The 22,501-nt window shown below is 39.0% G+C and overlaps 1 protein-coding gene across 3 annotated transcripts in view; it reads right to left on the bottom strand.

Annotated features, from left to right (window-relative positions):
* adamts3 (ADAM metallopeptidase with thrombospondin type 1 motif, 3) overlaps nt 1-22,501 on the bottom strand; it is a 264,743-nt gene that overhangs the window by 152,274 nt on the left and 89,968 nt on the right. For all 3 annotated transcript variants that reach the window (XM_055011322.1, XM_055011323.1, XM_055011324.1), the window contains exon 5: nt 14,873-15,063. In XM_055011322.1, coding sequence (XP_054867297.1) covers nt 14,873-15,063 — 191 coding nt within the window. The remainder of the gene's footprint in view (nt 1-14,872; nt 15,064-22,501) is intronic.

The raw sequence follows: 22,501 nt of genomic DNA, 5'->3' as shown, positions 1-22,501 counted from the left end.
GGAAATAAGCTTATTCCACTAAATGTAAACTTTTTTTTTTTAGAGAAGTGCCAGATATTGAGCACTCTAACAGAATTACTTCATTCAAAATGGGTCAAAACGCCCAATCTGCCTAGAATGCAATTAGTGTTTTTACATTTTAGCCACTTTCATTGCATTTTGCAGAGATTTCAAACCAATATCACGAGTGGAAACAAGGACAACATGCACTTTATTGGCAGCTGACCTTTAAAGGCTCAGTGAAAGGTGTGTGGTTGGCCGCACCGCGGTTGTTTTGCCAGTGTCTGATTGACCGTACAGTAAGTTCTAATCGAATCAGCGAACAGATCAACATCTTGTGCTGCTCTTTGTCACTGTAGATGAGAATGACTAATTAGCATCCAGGACTACGAAACCACAGGCAGCGTCACAGTGGGTCGGATTTTCTTTGGGCCACTGATTCCTCACTGGGATTGTCCGCCTCATTGCATAATATGTCAACATTCACGGTAAGAGGAGGTGGAAAAAAGTCTATAATCACATTCTAAATTGTCTGCAGAGCGCCGTATCAACTTTGTGGGGAGTTGAAGCAGCGGAGGAGCAGAACAACAAAGTCCAAAGTGCCGTATTTACTAAAGTCCGACAGATTGCATTGCTCACTTGGGACAGTGTGAAGCAGCAGTCGGTCTGGATGTGACCGGAAACCACAGATGGAGGCTTCAAAGAGACAAAAGACAAACACTGAACTCTGCACAGCGAGCTTCTCCTCCAGGGGAAACTGATACTACACATCATGTTTTCCCAAACACCAATCCGCTCCCTCTCTTAACAGCTTCCTGCACACTTTACTGTGTGTGTTTACTACATGTGTTCAGATTTTATCTGCCCAGCTCGTGTTCACTGGCTCAAAATGGCCCCAGCACATCTCTGAGAGAAGCCAAGCCAGGTACTGATGGGGGCATCGATCGATTCCGCTGACTTGATTGTCTTCGCAGCTCAACTGTCCATATCAAAACTGTATTTTCACAGTCTGTAGGTGTTGTACTGTATCAGGGTGTTTACCAATCAAAAAGACAAATAAAAAGTGACACAAAGCAATTTACACAACAAAAACGATGAAAAAAAAAACTCCAAAAGAGTTATGTTAGAAATAAAGGACTCAAAAATTATATAGAACATAATGGTTTCGCTGCATCACACCATCATTCTGCAGTAGAACCAATCACAATCATCTTGGGAGGAAGTGGAAGTTAAAATTTTGACTTAAGTGTTCCCTTAAAATAGTGACAGGTGGAAAGTTTGCATCCAGCAGGACTGAAAAGGTCATTAAAATCAATAATTCACCAAAAAAAAACCACCACTACACGGGAAAAAAATGCTCCTCTCAAAACAAGAAAAAAAAAAATTATTTCAAGGAACTTTTACCTTGAAATAAGTGAAATAATCTGCCAACAGAACAAGTGAAAAATGTCTTGGTAAGATTTCTTGAAATAAGAGGATATTTAGAATCCTGAGATCTTAAAATTAGCTGGCAAAACTTATTTTAAGCTCTATTTTACCAGGATTGTCAAGCTTAGGTGTCTGAAAATAAGCCAGACATGCTTAAAAAAATAGTAATTTTTCACTCAAAAATAGATTTTTGCTTTCATGTAACCTCTTAATTTGAGATGTATTAAACTTATTTTGAATTTTCTTGTAAAATTCAACTCAAAACAAGTTAACTTCAAGATTGTTTGACTTAACAAGATATTTAAGATGCACTGTCCTAAAACAAGTCCCTCCATCTGCTGAAATGTCACCTGTTAAGTGAATTTATCTTAAATCAAGTGGGATGAGACATTTGGACTAAAAATGAGACAAATAGACTTGGTAAGATTTGGAGTTTTTGCAGTGTAGGGCTACTTTACTGCACAATTTAAACCCTCAGAAAAATGTAAAATTTTCAGGAAACACACTAAGAGCAGAAGAGGAGCAAGGAAAGGAGAAAGTCAGAAAAGCAAAATACAACAATAATACAAAATTGAAATGTTAAAAAGAAGGAATTCCTGATCTGAGTCTTTTAGTATTTAGTGCTGATGATACCAAATCCAAATCCGATACCATTTTCCTTGAAAAATACACACTTCCAGTACTTTTAGGTTATTAAAACCAATCCACTGTATATGTTTGACAATGGAAAACTCTGCAATGAATCAGAAAAACAATTCATCAACCTTGATGTAAAGTTTCAATAAGGATGTCTGAACTACAGACAGACAGACAGACAGACAGACAGACAGACAGAGACAGACAGACGGACAGACAGACAGATTAAACCCTTTACTGATCCGACAGCAGGGAAATTTACAGAGCAACAGCAGCAAATAGAAAAACAGTTTGAATAATGTTGAGAGGGTAGAAGCTCCAAAAGATGGTGAAGACCGGTATTCTTTACATGCATGCTTGAAAACATATTGTACATCAGCTGTAGTATCTGGTTGTTCCACCAGGTGGTGTCTCTTATGGTACGTGTCCACAGGATCCGTCATTTCCCGCATCCCATTCACTGTCCATGTGAAATGCACCGCGCTGCATGCTGGTTCTGTTGTGGTGTTTCAAGCAGCTCCAACGCATCGCAAAACTTTTGTCAAACGTCCAAACTAGCCGCTGTTGAACTAAAACGAGGACAGATTCAGCAGATTATTTCTCGCCCCAAATGTTTTCAGAAATACTTTTTATTCAAGTGTTTTCGAAATAAAAGAGACAGTTTGTGACCGAGCCGCCATGTTGGTCCGACACATTTACCGGACTCGAGCTGAAAGCGCTGTCATGTGACCATGGAGCAGCCCGCTAGTTACCCGCCCACCAAACGGTTGATTTTCCGATGCCGTGCATTTACATGTGAGGGAAACAGATTCTGTGGACATGTACCATTACTGTTCAATACTGATTCAACCTGAGAGATCACCATGTCATGTCACAAGCAGAGAACATTGTGTGAGTTTAGCTAGCAACAGGCACCATGACAGAGACTCATGTGGCAGTTAATGTCCCCCGACCAGAGCTAGTAGCTTTTATCCAAAACGTCTGCCCATATCTCAGTTATCTAAGACCTGTGTGGCATCAGATGCATCAAAATGATCATGTTTAAATACTAATTACTTAACAAATGCTTTGACAGACCCAGACTCCGGCTTGAAACGTGTAGGTAAAAGACAAATAATTAAAAAAAAAAAAAAAATGCTAGAACATATCTGTACGTACACTACCGTTCAAAAGTTTGGGGTCACCCAGACAATTTCATGTTTTCTTTAGAGAAAATAGAGGATCATGTAAGAGAAGCTTTTAGTATTCAGACCGACTTGGTATCCCACAGTTTAGGACGTAATGTGAAATGAAGTTAATTAGTCAGCGAGTCTGACCGGCCAAAGAATCTCCACAGGCAGCAGCGCTAATGTTTTCTATCGACATGACTCCAAAAAGGTCAAAGCTCCATTTAGCAAATTTAATTATTTATGAAAATTCTTTTTTATTATTGAGAATCAGAAATACTTTATATCGGTCCCTGAGGGAAAATTGCTCATGTTACAGCTGCTCCTATTCAAAGTCACAAATATAAATGGTGCAAAATATATAGATAAACATAAGTAAAAATTGGCAGCTAATTCCAGATGTTTAGAACTGTATATTAGGACAGCAAATAAACCTCACGGACAAGATATGAAGGTGGTAAGCTAACAAAATAACAGTAGAAACTGAGGACTAAATATGGAAACTGAGTATCTTTTTTCCATTTTTACAAAAGTTAAAAGAAGAGAGGATCAGTTCATGTAGGACCCAACCTGTTTTTGTGCGTTACATGAAGGTTAGGGAGCTTCAGAGTAATTAGTAGACGTTAAATAATGAGCCACAACATTAAAACCACCCGCCTAACGTTGCATTGGTTTTCTGTGGGTTGCAGGATGGAGCTACTATAGGTGCTCCATCAGACTGAGATCCGGGGAATTTGGAGGCTCTTTGGACTGTTTCTCAAGCTATTTCTCAGTAATATTTGCAGCAGAAGGGTGCATCATGCTGCTGTAGGAGGCCATTGCTGCTTGGCAGTGCTGTTATTATAAGGAGGGGATGTGTCTAGTCTGCAACAGCATTTACATAGTTTGCAGAATCTATCTAAAACATATCTATACATACAGTACTGTTCAAAAGTTTGAGGTCACTCAGGCAGTTTCATGTTCTTCATTAAACTCCCACTTTTCTCCATGTGCTAACATAACTGCACAAGGGTTTTCTAATCATCAATGAGCCTTTCAACACCATTAGCTAACACAATGTAGCATTAGAACACAGGAGTGATGGTTGCTGGAAATGTTCCTCTGTACCCCTATGGAGATATTCCATTAAAAATCAGCTGTTTCCAGCTACAATAGTCATTTACCACATTAACAGTGTCTACACTGGATTTATCATTCATTTAATGCTAACTTCCGTTTAAAAAATAATGCTTTTCTTTCAGAAAAAAAGGACATTTCTAAGTGACCCAAAACTTGTAAACGGTAGTGTACATGGTCTTTTCAGGTCTATGTAAACTTCTGTTTTTGTATAGGGGCATTTGGGCATCCATAAAAGATTTTTGGAAATAATAATAATTCAGCTGATTCAATTCTACAGTAATATTTAATCCTGTAATGCAGGGGTGTCCAACATGAGGCCCCCGGGCCAAAACCGGTCCTCCAGAGGGTCCAATCCGGCCCTCAAAGTGTAAAAATTCCAGAGAAGACATTAACTGCAGATTGTAAATTAGTAAAACTATAAATTTCAAATAATTTCTAGACCATGAAAAGTTATTTTGATCATAAAGTGAAATATTAGATTGTTTATTGTTCTTTTGTCATTTTGTGCCCTGCATTGGTAATATTTTGTGTTGTTTTTTGGTCTGACTTTCGTTGTTTGTCTCATGTTTTTGTCGTTTTGTTTCTCACTTTTGTTGTTTTATGTTTCCTTTTTGTCTTGCTGGTGTTTTTTGTGTTATTTTTGTCATTTTGTGTTTTCCTTTATTCATTGTTTGTTGTCTCATTTTTGTTGTTTTGTGTCTTTTTTTCTGACTTTTGTCATTTTGATCATAAAGTAAAATCCTCTCTGGTTCCAGGTGACTAAATGTTGTGTTCCTTTGTAGACACTCTGTGATCTGGAAGTTGTAATGTGGAAATAATAAACTGAGGCTGAATGTTTTTGAAATTGAACTTATTTTTCTTTTAAAAATTCAGGTTGTTCATGAAGTTTACTAAAAAGATAAGTCCTTAAATGTGAACATTTCCAGAATGCACTTTTTTGCACTAAAACAAAGGAAAAACTTGGGGGTGTTATTTATAGGTTACTATGCTGTGATTTTACCGATGTTGCCCACTGGAGATCAAATTGGGTTAAATGAGGCTCCTGAACTAAAATTAATTTGACACCCTTGCTGCAGTGGGATGTGGTGTTGAACTGCATTATCATGTATAAAACATTAGAAAATTAACTTTCAACACAGTGCATTAGTCTAGTAAAAGATGCAGCTTTAAAAATGACCACAAAAATACACCTACTAACAAATAACCAAAACCAAACATGATCATCTTTCTAAAGTTGTTATATTTGGTCTGAACCTGGTTGCAAATGTACTAACCAACTACTGTTAGCTCAGTGTACAGTTAAATGCAAATGTGGCTGCAGTACCTAAATGTCACCAACAGAGGTCCACACAGGTGAAGCAGTACTGCAGGTAAATCCCATGTGGAGTTCTGATTAGTAAAAATAAAAACAAAAAGCTATCTTCACAGATTTTATTGTTTTTTTCTGACTTTGTATCTAAACAATTAAACTCACATAAACAATGTGTATCTTTTTAAAAAATCTAATTACAGTTGCTGAAATAAAACCACGTCCAATATTAGAGGCTTCATTCATGGATCTCTGGATGGAGCTGGACACAACTTGTCATCCTTTATGGTGACCAAGGCAGTGTGAAATGACTTTTTCCTCACATTTCATGAAAAATCTGAAGCAAACATGAAGCCGTTATCGATCTCTGGAACCCTGAGCAAGCAAATGGATGAAAGCAGGCGAAGTAATTTCATCCGTGTTTTTCTTTGCGACTGAAACCGATCAGCGGCCGCAATCTTTATTCAAGACGACTGGAGAAGAACGACACAAAAATAGAAATGAGAGACCTTCGAGGCACGGATCCTCTTTGCTCTGTCAAAACTGCAAAGAAATCTCAGAACAACAAAATAAGCATTTAAAGTCTGAAGTAAACCTGAAATAGTCCATAAATAAGGCAGCACTAATGGAACTGAATGAAGCATGAATTTAATTAACTTGGACTCTGGATCTGAGTGCACGGGGCAGCTCTGCATGTTAGACGTACAAACAGACAAAAACAGCCACAATTCAAACAGAGAAAAGGGAAAACACAACAGACAGTTTCCTCAAATCGCTGATATTTTTAAAACAAATTGCCCCCAAAAAAAGCAGAGCTGCTCATCTCTGAAAGCTCGCTAATGGACTCTGGTTAATGGCAAAGGATGTGCCAATAAAAGAAGAGACTTAATTCTCATCTCATTTGCTGACGACTGAACATAACGCTTGACCAGTAGCACATAAAGTACGGCACAAGAGTTTCCCTGAAAGCTGTTCAGCTCGTACATACAAGGTCATTAAAGTTCCTCTCTGGATGATGGAGAATAAAGCAGAAGCTGCGAGTTACTGGAAAACAAGACATGACAGGAGAACACTGGAAATAGGGGAGAGAAGAAGAGGAAAAGAGGAAAGAAACGTAGGGAGAACAAGAGCAAAAGATGAGAAGAAAAGAGGTGGAAAAGTGACGAGGAGGTTGGTGGAAAGGAGGTAATGATGAGTGAAGACAAGAGGAGAGAAAAGCAAAGAAGAGAAGGAGAGGAGACAGGGATGAAAAGAAAGAAGAGAGGAAACGAGAAGAGATGAAAACAAAAGGAAAAGAGAAGAAAACAGGAGGAGAAAACAGGATAGAAGGAAGGAGGAGGGAAGGAACAAAGGTAAAAAAGAGGAGGAAGAATGATAGATGGATGGGAAGAAGAGATGAAAACGAGATAAGAGAAGGAAGGGAGGAAATAGGAGAAAAACAAGCAAGGAGAGAGAGGGAGAAGAGAAAGAGAGAAGACAAAAAGCAGAGAAGACGAGGAAAAAGAAAGGAAGAGTTGAAGGATAGAGGGAAAGAGGAGAGGAAATGAGAAGAATGAAGAGTAGAAGACAAAAGAAGGGAAAGGGCAAAATGAGGGGAGTTAAGATGAGATGAACAGAAGGATAAAACAGAAGAGTGATGGAGAAAGAGAAGAAAAGACGGAAAAGGAGAAGAGACATGAAGAAAGAAAAGAAACATGGAAGGGAAGAGGAATGGAAACAAGGAGAGTGACGAGAAAAAGAGAAGGACACAAAAAGGAGAGGACGTAAGACAGGAGTAAATAAGGAAAACAGAAGAGAACGAAAGAAGGAAAAGGAGAGGAGATGAGAGGGGGGAAAGGAAGGATGGAATGATGGAAGGGAAGAGGAGGGAGGCAAGAAAAGCAAAGACAGGAACAGAGTGAAAAGGAAAAAGGAGTGGAGTTAAGAAATGAAGAAAGAAGAAGGATTTTAAAAGAAACAAGAAGAATGAGGAATTGAGAAGAGAAGGGAAGGAATCAAGAGCATAAAAGAAGACGAGAAGGCAAAGGAGGGGAGATAAAACAAAACTGGAAAGATTACAGAAAGAAAGGAAGGAGGCGAAGAGAAAAGGAGACAAGAATAGAAGGGAAAGAGGAGGCAAGACAAGATGATAGAATGAAAAATATAAAGGCGGAAGAAAAGAAAAGAGAAAACAAGAATAGTAGGAGCAGGAGGAATGGAAAGGAATGAAGGAAAAAGAGAGGCGGTAAGACAAGAGGAAGAAGGGAACATTGTGAGAGAAATGTGAAGAAGGAGACAAGAAAAGAAGGAAGGAAAAGCAACATGTGTGCAGATAGAGCGAATGTGCAGCAGAGGTCCAGATAAACAGACTGCTGCTGCTGCTATCAGTCACAGTAATCAGTGTTGAGATGAAGCCAGCAGGGACCTCTACTGGAAAACACCATCAATAACCTCCTGACATCCTCACCGCCGGCCTCTGCAGCCGAGCAGAGAGACGACGGCAAAGACACGATTCACAGGAGTTCAGATTCACCTGTTTCCTAATGCTGTCACTCACTGTGTACAACAGAGATATGAGAGGACGCGACGCTGTGTTCATCATCTGCTCCTAAAACCTCAGGAAACCAAGAAGTCCTGAATTTATCGTCTATATTTAAACCATGGAAGACCATTTATGCCAAAAAAAGGGAAAAAAGATAAGTGAAAATGTTACAGATCTTATGAGTGAGTCCCTATGTCAAACTGGAATATAATATATGATATAATTAAACTAGTGGTGAGATACAATTAGAAAAAAGGAACATAATTAATTACAGGTGTTGTAAGGAATTAATCACGATTAATAGCAATATTTGACACAATAAGCAGAGCTATTTTAATTCAAAAAATGTTTGGTTGATGACTGAATCAATGAATAGACATAAATGTGAATTTAAACAACAAAAATGTTTGTTTCATTTACATTTCGTTGCATTTAAAAAATTATATCGTAAATCAATTCATAGTTGCAATCTTCAAAAAAATTGTAGTAATTTCCCCCTAAAATGATTCAGTCCTTGTGAAATTGTTTATTCATAGGCAGTATCAAGTCAAAATTCCAAATTATGTAACACAAGACAAATTACATGACCTAAAACTGTTCAATTTTTTTGATTTACTAAATCAAAGTTATGAGATGTGGGTGAAAGTACTGGAATATTTTGAGATATCATGGTAAAATAGTGAAGATAAATTAAACACATTCACTATAGATAGAGTAGGTCACAATAAAAGGTTCTAATTTATGTTTCAAACTATGGAAGACCATTTCTGTCAAACTGTGAACATATTTGGTCAAAACTGAGAGCTTCTGCCTCAAAATTGAGAAGAAAAAGCATAATAACTGAGATATACGGATCTGCTCCATAAATAAATGATTACATAGAGAAATTAGTAAATGGTTAATTAAGAGATTTTTTTTATTTATTGTCAATCTCTGAGGTCTATTTATGCCTGTAAAAAGAAAAGAAATGAATACATGAAAATGTAAAGAATAAAAAACATATATGTGATACTAACTAAACATTTCTAATAACAAATATAAAATGATGATAAATAAAAATAATGCTGCAGTATATTAGTATTACTATTAAAGAATGCTGAGTTGAAGACACTAAGTAAAATTTATGATATAAAATCAAAGTTTTGACTCAGTGAGTAACTTACTGTATGAGAATTACATTTAAATTCTGACAAAAGCCACTTTTTGCATTTCATATTTTGACTTACTGTCTCATTATTTCAAGCACTTTCATGAAAAACTCCATATTTGACTTTAATCACTCCTAATTTTTCACCTTTCCCTGGCAGAAACGTGTCAAAGCTTCTGTATAAAAACAACAACAAACAAATAGCATACGTTGATTAATAATGAATTATTAAAACTTGGATTTGTTTCCAGTTCATTTGTTTCCCGTCAGACTCCAGGAAACATATGACTGATCGGTCCAGACCGGCTGCCATCGACAAACAAACAGCTGAAATCCTTCCAGACAGTCCGGCTTTTAGCGTTTTAAACAGAAAAGCCTCGGCGCCCGTATAGCTCAACGCGTTGAGCGGGCGACCCATGTACAGGGGCTGGTCCCCGATGCAGCTGGTCCCCGATGCAGCTGGCCCGGGTTCGATTCCCGCTCGCGGCCCTTTGCTGCATGTCTTCCCCCGACTCTTCTCCCCTGTTTCCTGTCTCTCTCTCTCACTACGCCTATCTAATAAAAAGCCGACAAAAAGGCCAAAAAAAAAAAAACTAATAAAAAAAAAAAAAACAAAACAGAAAAGCCTCCATCCAGCCAGCAGATGCAGCTCCTAAATCCAGCATTCATCTCATCTCTTAGCTCAACTGCTTTCATTTCCCAAACAGAATGCGCTCAACATGGGGCCATCGTGCACAATAAAAACAGCATCTGAGAGGCTTGTAATGGTAACGCAGTATCACTGATGATAAAACCAGTGAGAAGCCCTGATTTTTCCTACACTTTCAGAGAAAATGAGAACAAAAACTGACAAAAAAGGAGGCTTCTAAACATACACATGTAGGATTATCTTTGGACGTGCTTGATAAAAGTGTTTTGGAAAACATTTCTGAGGTAATACCTGCACAGGAAACATCATCAGAAACAGTCCTTTGTTTAATCCACAAACAGCAGGAGAAAACACTGACACACTTGATACCCCACTGATAAAATCGATCAATCCTGCAGACAGCTGGTTAATATGAGCCGGCATGAAAACACAACCCGCTGGTCAACGTTTAGCTTTCTTTCTTTGGTTTCTGACTGCTTGTTGCCAAATTCTTTTCATGTTTCAAGTGTGATTCTTCTGACCCACAACAATGGTGCAAACCATGGTGTCCATCAGAGCTGGTGTGTGGTATGCTATCATCTCCAACCCGTCCAAAGCGGCTTGGAAAGGCTTTGATCATCTGCTGACTTGTTGCCGAGTAACAGCAGCTTCCTATGAGACACCAACAAAGTCCCTCCAGGCAGGTCTAACCGCCCGGCAGCCACCTTGGTAACAAGTTATTTCAGGCTAACAAGACCAGGGCATCTATCTAATGTATTATATATTATATTATTATATCTATAATTGCATGGGAGAGGGTCCATATACTGCAGTATCAATGGGTATCGGGACATAAACACGCCATGTATAGAATCACCAGTCAAACAAGACAAAACAAGATAAAATGAAAAAACATGAGATGAGAGGAGAGGAGACAAGATAGCATAAGATTAGACCAGATGAGACTAGACAAGATAAGATCATTTTAGAAAAGACATGCAGGACAAGACGAGACAGGACAAGTCAAGATAGCATAAGATGAGATGAGATAAGATGAGAAAGGACAAGATAACACAAGACAAGAGGAGAAAGGACAGGGCAGAAAAGGAAAACATAAGACAAGATAAGATAAGATGAGAAAGGATAGAATAAGATCAGATAAGGTGAGATAAGACAAGACAAGACAGCCTAAGATGAGACGAGATACGAGATAATATGAGAGATGACAAGAAAGGACCGGACAGGACAAGACAGCATAAGATAAGGTGAGATAAGATGAGAAAAGATCGAATAAGATGAGATCAAATGAGATAATACAAGACAAGATAGCATAGACAAGATGAGATGAGATATGACTAGATCAGACGAGAAAGGACAAGGTAAGACAAAAAAGGACAGGACGAGATAAAATAAGATGAGATGAAATGAGACAAGACAAGACAAAGTAAGATAGCATGAGGTGAGATAAGAGGAGACATGACAAGACAAGAAGGGACAAGACAACAAAAGAAAACATAAGATGAGAGAAGACAAGAAAAGATAAGACGAAATAAGACAAGACAGCATGAGAGGAGATGAAACAAGACAAAAAATGGATAAGATGAGACAAGATGTGACAAGACAAAACAAGATAAGATAGCATAAGACGAGATAACTCAAGACAAGACAACAAAGGACAATGTAAAACAAGACAGAAATGAGATGTCAAGACAGGAAAAGACAAGATAAGACAAGATAAAATAGCATAAGACAAGCCATACTTGATATTATATACTTCCTCAGTAATCAAACTAAATTAGACAGCAAGAGCGGGAGTAACGTATTGGACTTTGTGTAAACAGAGTAGAACAAAAAAGAAACACATGTACAGAGATCAACCACGTCCATCAAATATGTGGCCGAACACCTCAAGAGATCAGACTGAGCTGCTGTTTGTTGATGGAGTGACACAGGTGGGAACAAAGAGCAATTTAACACAGTTTCTTTTAAATGTACAGTCTCTGTAGCATCTACCTGAAGGTAATAGTTATCTTATGGTTCGTAAATCTAACTGGATGGATGGATGGATGGATGGATGGATGGATGGATGGATGGATGGATGGATGGATGGATGGATGGACGGACGGACGGACAGACGGATGGATGGATGGACGGACAAACAGACAGACAGATAGACAGTCAGACAGACAAATAGACACGTAGATAGATACTTTACTAATCACGAGGGAAATTCAAGAATTCAAGAGTTAGTTCAAGGAATAATAAAAAGCAAAGCGTGACAATGATGGATGCAAAGTGTTTTTCCTGCCCTTTTATCTGCATTAGAATGCTTTTTTAAAGGAATGTTTCAATGTGCAGACATGACACGGTCCACATGTGGCCGATTCCATCCAACACTAGCAAGGCTCTTCTGTATTATCTGTGACAACTTAATGAATAAACGCTGCCTCTAATCTTCCTCTCGACACAAACGACGGCCTGAATTGATTCTCAAATGCCAATGAAGAGCATGTTGACCAAATTACCCTGCCGAGGTGCGACTACATCCAACACAGATGTACACCGAGGGTAAGATAATGCCGGCTAGGGATCTCATGACACACTAGTTTGTATTCAGTGGCACATTAATTCACACCGAAGGATTTCTGCCAGGGAAAGAAAACAGCTCTCAAACAAGTTTCCAAGGTCAGAATTATGAGACACTCAGTCTATTTTTTTTCATTTATGTCCCAGCAGTTGTGTAATTTTTCTGTTTCAGTCAATATAACAGTGAACTGCAGCAGCAGACTCACAGGAAATAGCCTGTTGCAACACTGATGACTCACATATTCACATCATAACCAGTAATATGGGACTGCTAGTTCACATTAACTGTACCGTGACCTCCTCTGAACTGCTTTTGGCCCTGAGAAACAGAACTAAGTGCTTAATAATCTGACTCAGCTCTGAAATAACTCAAAACTGAAAGGAACTGACAACTTTACTCCAATAAACTAAAGAAGAACTTTGGAAGAACTTTGGTGTTTCTAAAGGCCTCCTTCACTTGGATGTGGAGTTCATTGTTTTGGTAGAAAAACATAAGTAATTATTTGGAGCTTTGCTTCTACCTTTGTGAATTAAATGAACTGAGGTGTTAAACAGTTGGCTGATAAACACACTTCTTGGCTGAACAGAGCTGCTTTGCTGGCAGCTTCAAACAGAGCGAGTGCGTGCAACCACCAAGACCCAACCAGAAATAAATGCTCAGCAAAACCAACAGCTTTGGCTAAAAGAGACAAAAAGCAGAAATTTTGACTGAACTCAACAATGCTTGAAGTTTATGGGCAAGATAAATGGCCATGAGTTTAAGAGTTTAGTGTAGAGGGCAGTTTGACAACAGGGAAGAAAGGAACCAAACAAAAACACAAGTTCTACTTACACTGAACCACTGAGCTCCTATACGCTCATCTAAGCTCTCAAAATAATTACTGTTTTACAATGTCAAGAGAAATGAAGTCAGGGCCATTCAAGGCAAACACTCGTAGATACGTACTCATCTTACAATAAGAATAGCAGTCCTCAAGAATGCATCTGCTTTCTTTATAAGGACTAATCAAAGTAACTGCATTATGTCATTAAAGCTGATGGAACATGCCAGACATCACACTGTGTGTGGATGCATCCTAAAGTGTTTAGCTTTTTACATTCAGTAGAGTTTAACATGCCTAACAAAGTCACATTATCTACTAGGGATGTTGTACAAACTGATACTTTGGTGCCAAACTGAAGGCAAATTTCTAAAAACATGACAGTCCTTGTTTGTCTATAGGGTCACAGGTACAGAAAGTACAATAAAAGGCATATCTAGTGAAGATTCTGGACAATTACAACATAAATAAAAGAGGGTAGATTAAAGATGGCCGAGTATGTATGGAGATATTTTACATTTGAGTCAGATGAACAGTTGAACAACCTAAAGCCAGAATGAAAAGGAAGGAATATCTACAGCTCTGTAAACAGATTTCTAGTTGAGCAAGATTCAGGTGTTACTTTATATTAACAACATGCAATCAAGATGTTGTTCTACAGTATTTCTGTTACTGTTTGACACTTGCTGCAGCTGTATCTGATGTAGAAATGCTCCACGTGACGTTTGCTGTCAGATTACTGATCAGGCTGCAGTTCCCTGATTGTCCACTTGAGGAAGCTCTAAAAGTGAGTCAGTCCCCATCGAATTGTCTATGTTTAAATGTGAAACTTTACAGTAGAAATAAGCATGTTGTTTTGGTCTTTACAGCTAATTTTCCTGCCCCTGACAACTCTACAGGGGGTAACTTTTTATACAACTGTGCTGTTAAATTCTATTCAGGCTTAAAGTTATGCAGAATTAAGGGTGAGTGACAGGTGACAGGTGGGTGCTGTCAGAGAACAGTTTATGACCCAGAGATGTTTGTATGGCCAGCCTCAACTTCACTTATGCTGCACCTGTTTGCCTGTTTTGGGATTATACAGACGTTAAGCCTCATTAGATTCCCTTGCAGATGCTGCAGACACCCAACATAGTTTTTACTGTTATGCTACTCTTCTAGTCTGCTGGAGTCCATGTGGAGGACTTCGCTGCATACAGGACCACTATTTCTGATTATGTATGCTTTTGCTGTTGTAGCGTAGCTGCCCCAGAGACACCAAATCTTGTTCTTTGTGTCAAGATTTCACACACAAAGTTCAAGAAGCCCACTGTTTACTGAGGAATTTAAATGGAACTGCTATCAACTACCAAATTCTCTGTACTGTCAGATTTCCATTATCTATCATGGCTACTAAAATACTCATCTGGCTTAAATGCTGTACAGTACGAAGATCAATACAAGCACAAAACTCAGATTCAAAGTGATCATAATGCAAAGGTTAGCAGTAGAAACAAGTCGGTGAGACTCACGATGTTCATCAGAGTGAGGAGGTAATTCTGCACGTGCTCCTTGCCATGAAATCGAACCACCGAGTCATCGACCCCCAGCAGGATTTCAATGTTGTAGTCGTCCTCTCCGGCATCCCGACGGTGGCGGTGGAGCGTCTCATTGACCTGCCGGGTCACTGAGTCGAGGGTTCTAGGAACATCGAGTTCTGGTTCTGCACAGAGAACAAGACAGATGAAAGGTAAGTTATTTGTTAAAGCGGCAGAATTCAACGATTTAGTTTCCATCTCCAGTGGTTGCTGCAGGGCTTCCATGCTGATCCACTGTTACACTAAAACTACACCGTGGTACAAGAGATTGAATCAATATTAACGTGAGTGTGTCGTGTAGCTGCAGGTCTTCTTCACATTATACAGACTTTTTAGATACCAGAGCTCACAGTGTTTGCTAAAGGCTGTTTTTTTCTTGATTGTATTTGGATGCATTTGATATTTGATGAGTACAAACGAAGCACTCAACCATCTGAACAATCTTCTTTTTTCTGTCGTATGTGATTATCTACAATCCAGCTCCAAAGGGCACATGAGGAAAGTAAGACATGGAGCAGAGGAATTTAAACAGAAGAAAAGACATCAAGCCAAGTTATGGAGGTCCAGCTGGATTTCATAACACCTGAAGTGCTGTAATGGTAAAATTCAGGCACAGATTGTTCCATCTGGAAGTTCAGGAATTTCACAATGGGTCATGAAATTTTCCAAATCCTGGTGTGTCTACATGTGGATATTCAACAGGTCATATTAGCTGCAGTGACACGGCTGGTACAATCCAAAACAGCAGTGAGCAGCAGGCGTCAAAGCTGAAGGTATCTAGCAGTCTGCAGTTAGGATCTAGCACTGGATAAATGTATCTGACTCTAATTTAATGTGTCTAACATTCATTTTAACACTTGTTAGATGCATCTAACACTCATTTAACACTTGTTAAACACTCTTGGGATGTGTCCAACACTTGTTTTTAACATTCGCTAAATGTGTTTAACACTTGCTAAATGCATCTTACACTCTTTTTACCACTCATTAAATGTATCTGAGACTTGTTACATGTATCAAACACTGGTTTCAGGAGTCGTGAAATGTATCACATTTGTTTCACCACACATTAAATGTGTCTTACACTCTTCTGTCACTCGTTAAACTTATTAAACACCTGTTTTACGATTCATTAAATGTATCACACTCATTTCACCACTAGTTAAATGTATCAAACACTCTTTTATCACTTGTTAATTGTATCTCAGACTGATTAAATGTACCAAGCCACCGTTTCATGATTTGTTAAATGTATCAAACACTTGTTTCACCACTCGTTAAATTGATCTTACACTCTTTTATCGCTTGAGAAATGTATCTGAGACTCACTAAATGTATCACTCATTGTACCACTCGTTGAATGTATTAAACAGTTGTTTCACCAATCCTTAAAATGCGTCTAACACTTGGAAAACTTGTGTTTAAGACTTGTTAAATGTATCAAACACGCACTATATGTATCTAACATTTTTTAAATATGTATCTGAGAGTCATTAAATGCACCAAGCACTCATTTCACAATTCATAAAATGTATGAAACACTCGTTTCACCACTCGTTAAATGTAGCAAACATTTGTTAAATGTATCTGAGACTCATTAAATGTATCAAGCCACCATTTCATGATTCGTTAAATGTATCCAGCGAAATTCGCTGGATTTTGGTTGATTTTTTTCCAAATGTTCTTAAATAAACGTTGTTTTTTAGCATTTCTTTTTTTGCACCAAAAAATGTTACAAAATTTCCCAAAATTGTTGAAAATGTGGAAGATTTCACCGTGAAAATATATATTTCTTCCACAATTTCAAACTTTAAAACAGGTCAATTTGATCCGCAGGACGACAGGAGGGTTAAACTCACCGATTATCCTCCGCAGTTACGTAACAGGAAAATCAGATTTGAGTTCAAAGCAAGTTTCTGTCTTGGCTGGATATGAAGATGAAGTGAATTATGTGACTTGACAGCGCTGGCTCTGCCCTGCTCTCCCTCCTATCTGCTGAACGACACCGTGGAAACGCTAAAGCTCCCGTTTCTGATGGAACAGACCGCCAGGACTTAACGTCCCCCTAATGCTGCTTATCTGAACCCAGTGCAGAAACCTCTCAGGGAGCAGCGCTGATTTAAAATCCTTCATCTGGTCTCGTCCTCTGATGTCCCCACACAGACACCGCAGACGTCCCCTCCTCCACACACTGCTGCTTTTCACGTTGAATTTTCCAAACTGGAGCCTCACACTGCAAAACCTCTAAATCTTACCAAGTCTATTTGTCTTATTTTTAGTCCAAATGTCTCATCCCACTTGATTCAAGATAAATTCACTTAACAAGAGACATTTCAGCAGATGGAGGGACTTGTTTTAAGACAACGGATCTTAAATATCTTGTTAAGCCAAACAACCTTGAAATTATCTTGTTTTGAGTTGTATTTTACAAGAAAACTCAAAATAAGTTCAATAAATCTCAAATTAAGAGGCTACGTGAAAGCAAAAATCTATTTTTGAGTGAAAAATTACTATTTTTTAAGCGTCTGGCTTATTTTAAGACACATAAGCTTGACAATCCTGGTAAAATATAGTTTAAAATAAGTTTTCCCAGCTAATTTTAAGATCTCAATATTCTAAATATCATATCTTATTTCAAGAAATCTTACCAAGCCATTTTTCACTTGTTCTATTGGCAGAGTTTTTCACTTATTTCAAGGTAAAAGTTCCTTGAAATAAGTTTTTTTTTCTCATTTTGAGAGGGGCATTTTTTCTTGAGCAGCAGATTGACTTCCTAGTCGCAGCCTGGAGGAGAGGAACAGGTTCAAAAGCTGGCAGGAAGAATCTTGGCAGCGATGTGAACAGATCATCAGGCTGTGGTTAAAGCCTCCAGTCTGTTTCATTTGGTTTCAACCACTGTGGAGAATTGGGACTTTTTGTCATTGTTGTTGTTGGTTTTGTATTTGGCTCGTTTTTATTCTCATTTGATATGGCTTTAAACTGATTGAAAGGAGCGTCCTCTCTGTGCACTCCCAACAAATGTTTCACAAATGCTTTCAGGCAAAAGGAGATTGTTTTCTGAGGTCACGCCTTTCATCCTCTGCAGAAGAGAAAGTGTCCAGACCGATTTATTTTAATCCTAAAAGAATAAAAAATACGTATCTTTCTACTCTTAAAAACTTTCTTTGGTGAAAATCTTTTTTTTTTTTTTTTTTTTACCGTATTCACATGTCCATACGGTGATTTTTTATAGGCTATAAGGTAAATAAAGCACAAAATAAGCATTCAACCTCATAGCTGAGCATTTCCACCTTAAAACCGCAGTGCACCAGGTTCAAAAACATGAATTTAGACTTTTCAATTTCATGTACAACAAACCTAAAGAACCAAATGCTGTCATCTTGCAGGGTGGGACTTTCAGTGTCATTAATCTTCAGAATCAGTTTCCTGTTAATACATGAGTTACTCCAATATTACAACATGCTGTCATGTACAGTCAGAACAGTTTTACAGAGTTTGAGCAGACTGGAGCTGCTCTCGCAGGAGAAACTAAGCAATTTAAAGGCATGAAGGGATTATTTTTTGGAAAAAACACACTTCTAAATATGTAACTTTTATCAAGGGAAATGTTCTGTGGAATACACAAAATCAAACAGTTAAAGTGAATGATTCTGTAGCATTAAAATTTTCAACAATTACAGATTCAAGCCAGGATTTTCTACACTACGTAAGTATTCACCTGGCTTTTTCTCATACATTATATTTTAATTCTAATTCAAAATAACAATTTGGATTGGGAAAATAAAAATTAACTGTGCAGTTAGGGGTTCGGTGTCTTGCTCAGGGACACCTGGACATGAGCTCTCCAGACCAGGGATCGAACTGGCAACCCTCTGGTTACTAGACGACCACTCTACCCACTGAGCCTCATATACTTATTTGACCACAGAGGGGCTCTTCTATGTTGTGACTTGTCTTCAGGTCACAGTATTTCTTTTACAGCAGTCATCGTATAGCGTAGAGTACTTTTACAGTGTTTGATCACACTTGTAGGTGAGCTGGTGTGCTGGAGCTGCTCAAGCAGATGAAACTAAGCAATTTAAGGCATGAAGGGATTATTTTCATGTGAAAAACACTTCTAAATATGCAACTTTCACAGACGGAAATGTATTTAGGGCATTGATTTTCCATGGCATGCACAAACTTAAATAAGAAAAGCACTCAGAGAGCGCAGTCCTCCACCAAGGCTGCTCACAATGTGGCATCATTTCCAATGGATAAGTCGGAGTAGTCGGATAACATTTGTAGTAGGATCACAATCATGTGATCATCAGCAGGCAGCTGATGTAGTGTTCACTTGTTGTCATGGTTACAGTGATGCTGTGCCGCTATCTGGCAATGATACAGAAATCTTTAACAAATCTGTGGATCCAGACTATAAGCTGCATCACTGCCAGAATCTGATCACTTGGTCCTGGTGTCATTGCTGACCTGCCCTGAAAATTTCATCCAAATCTGCTAGTATGTTTTTGAGTAATGTTGCTAACAGACAGACGGATTCACAGACAAACGTACACTGATCATCACATAACTCCGATGTTCCTTGGTGGAGAAATGAATATAAACCTCTACCAGTGAAACAGCAGGGCCTTTTTGGCTTTATTTGACAGGTCAAGCTGAGAGGCAGGCAGGAAAGTCGGGTAGAAGAATGAAATGGGAAACCCTGCAGCAAAGGGCTGTGAGCTGGAATCAAACCCAGGCTGCTTCATCAGGGAATCCAGCCCGTTTATGGGTCGCCTGCTCAACCAGTTGAGCTGTCTGGGTGCCCAGCATGGGCATGTAACTAAAAAAAATGGGTTCATGTAGGTTCATGCTGCCTGAGTTGGAAAACAGTTTGATGTTGGATTTTACAGCAGCAGCTTGTGTTTTAGAGACGTCTTCAGAGAGCCGTCATCATGCCGCGTCAGAAAATTTGGCAGCGTGGTGAGTCAAAACAAATCCTGATGGACACGTTGACAGGAAATAACCTCTTTAGGATCACATGAATTATCTGATGAATTATACCCATTCAATGTGGGGGCTCAGAGCTCTCAGAAGATGCTCTCACCTGGTCAGGTTATCTGAATAAAAACCGAGCAGAACTTATTTAGTGTGTATGAAAAGTAAAGCTCTTGAAAGAAGCTCCTCGGCACTCTGTGAACTTTACACTAAATAAATAAATAAATGATTAAAGTTAAGGTTTTTATATTTCATCCACACTGGTGAAGATACTGCGCCTGCAAATACTTGGAAATCTCGAGCCATAAATAAAAGCACAGGTCATTTTTCATTTTTCCAGGGATGCTTTCGGGCCGCAGACAGGCCCAGTGATTGAGTGGAGAGGGAGCTAAAATAAATAGGAAGAAATGGCTGCCACCTCAGCCGTGGCCCGGCTCCGACAGTGTTGGGATTGTGGAGCACATTCCTGCTCTCCGCCGCTCCCGTCGTGACACAGGCATTCTTGTGCGAGCCCACCGCCTCTCCCTCCTGAGTAAACAGGCTTTCTGAGGTCCCTACTTCAAACGACAGGACTTCCCCTCAGCAGCGCTCCTTAAGACCGCTAGTGTGCTTCGGCCGGCGGCGAGCCCCCACCTCCGTACGCCTCACCCCGTCCTGGCCCACGGCCCGGCCCCAGGGGAGCCACACCAGGCAGCAGCAGCGGCCCTGGAGGCCCCCGGGCAGCTCCGGCCCACACGTGGCACCAAGCGGTAAGGTGGCAACGAGGCCAGCCAGAGCTGCCGCAGGCTAAAAATGGCTCCGAGGTAGGCGACGGGCAACTCGCCATCAGCCTGGAGTGGAAATCTACTGTGACGGCATTAATGTTCACACCCCAAGAAACATTAGAGGGACACGGATACACCGCAGCAGGACACAATGTGCATTCTAAAACCTGGGGGATATTTATATTTAAATAAACATAAAGGGAAAAGCTTCTTCTCTGATGAAGCACATACGTACACTTAATTAACTGCACACCTACAACATAAGGATTCTATTAGTACCGCACATAAATGTGTCATCTCATAGCGCTTCATATAGTAATGTGAAGACCAGAGATGAACCGATACGGGTTTTATTAGAGGCAATACCTATTATTAGTAATCAAAAGAGGCAGATTTGGAACCATCCATCCATCATCTATACACCACTTAATCCTCACTAGGGTCATGGGGGGGCTGGAGTCTATCCCAGCTGACTCAGGTGAAGGCAGGGGACACCCTAGACAGGTCACCAGTCTGTCACAGGGCTACATACAGAGACAAACAATCACTCTCACATTCACACCTACGGGCAATTTAGAATGATCAATTAACCTCAGCATATTTTTGGACTGTGGGAGGAAGCCGGAGTACCCGGAGAAAACCCACGCATGCACAGGGAGAACATGCAAACTCCATGCAGAAAGATCCCGGGAAAGCCGGGACGTGAACCAGAGACCTTCTAGCTGCAAGGTGAAAGTGCTAACCACTACACCACTGTGCAGCCCGGTTTGGAACCAATCTTGGGGTTTTTTAGGATGTAAATAAGAAGAGAGTTTGAACCAAACAGGAAACAGTAAGATATGAGATGTAAGGACATTTTGTTTGCAATTGTTTTAGAATTAGGTTTTTTTTCCACTTTGTGTGACTTTTTTTGTTTAGTCTGTTTGTTTGTTTGTTTGCCATTGTGGTTTTGTGGCATGTCTAAAATAAGTATAAAAATATCTAAAAAAGAAATTAATGATTTAAATAAACTTCCTTTTCCAGGTATAAACATTACTTTGATGGGTTGGATTGACATAATAATGCTGGCAATTGCATCAACCTAACGTGTGTGATTTAAACTCGTATTTCAGCACTAGAAAGAATTACCCTTGGGATTAATAAAGTTTTATCTTTTCTTATTCTGTCATATCTCATCTGATCTTAGCTGATTTAAAACCAACTTTAAACTGAGGTTATTTAATGAAATTTGGGACTAATTAACATAAATAAATTCTTCACCTTGGTGTCAGGATTTCAAGCACTCACCACTACCTACTTAACATTGGATCAACGTAATTTTTTTAAATTTGCAAAAATAGATAATTTACATAACATGGAAATAATAGTTGGATTATTGTTATAGTTTTTATGAAAAATAGATGTAAAAATGTCATGTTTACACTCCCAATCATTAAGTAGATGTTAAATAACAATAACTTTAATTATAGAGGAAATGCTAATTCGACCAACTCATATGGTTTGCTGGTGGAACAGAATTTTATTAGAAGTAAGGCTGATGCAAACTGTTACATCATATTTTTATTGTTCTTTCCCCACAATATTTCTAAGAATGTACCATAGTTGTAAATCTGACACGAGAAGCGTGCGACGTTCTCATTTATGGGAAAACAATCAACAAACATGCAATATTACAGCATCAATAAGCAGCATCTTGCATTAGAATACGGTTTATAATCCTTTTATCTGTTTCTGCAACATAGCGCGGCTACAGGATTGGCCTATTTACTGCACTGTGTGTTTGAAAGATAGAGAAATGCTCATCAAGATTGAGGGCAGGAAT

This window comes from Amphiprion ocellaris, chromosome 6 (assembly GCF_022539595.1).
Source record: "Amphiprion ocellaris isolate individual 3 ecotype Okinawa chromosome 6, ASM2253959v1, whole genome shotgun sequence".
Classification (NCBI taxonomy): domain Eukaryota; kingdom Metazoa; phylum Chordata; class Actinopteri; family Pomacentridae; genus Amphiprion; species Amphiprion ocellaris.
The sequence above is the reverse complement of the archived record's forward strand: the minus strand, read 5'-3'. Positions and strand labels throughout refer to the sequence as shown.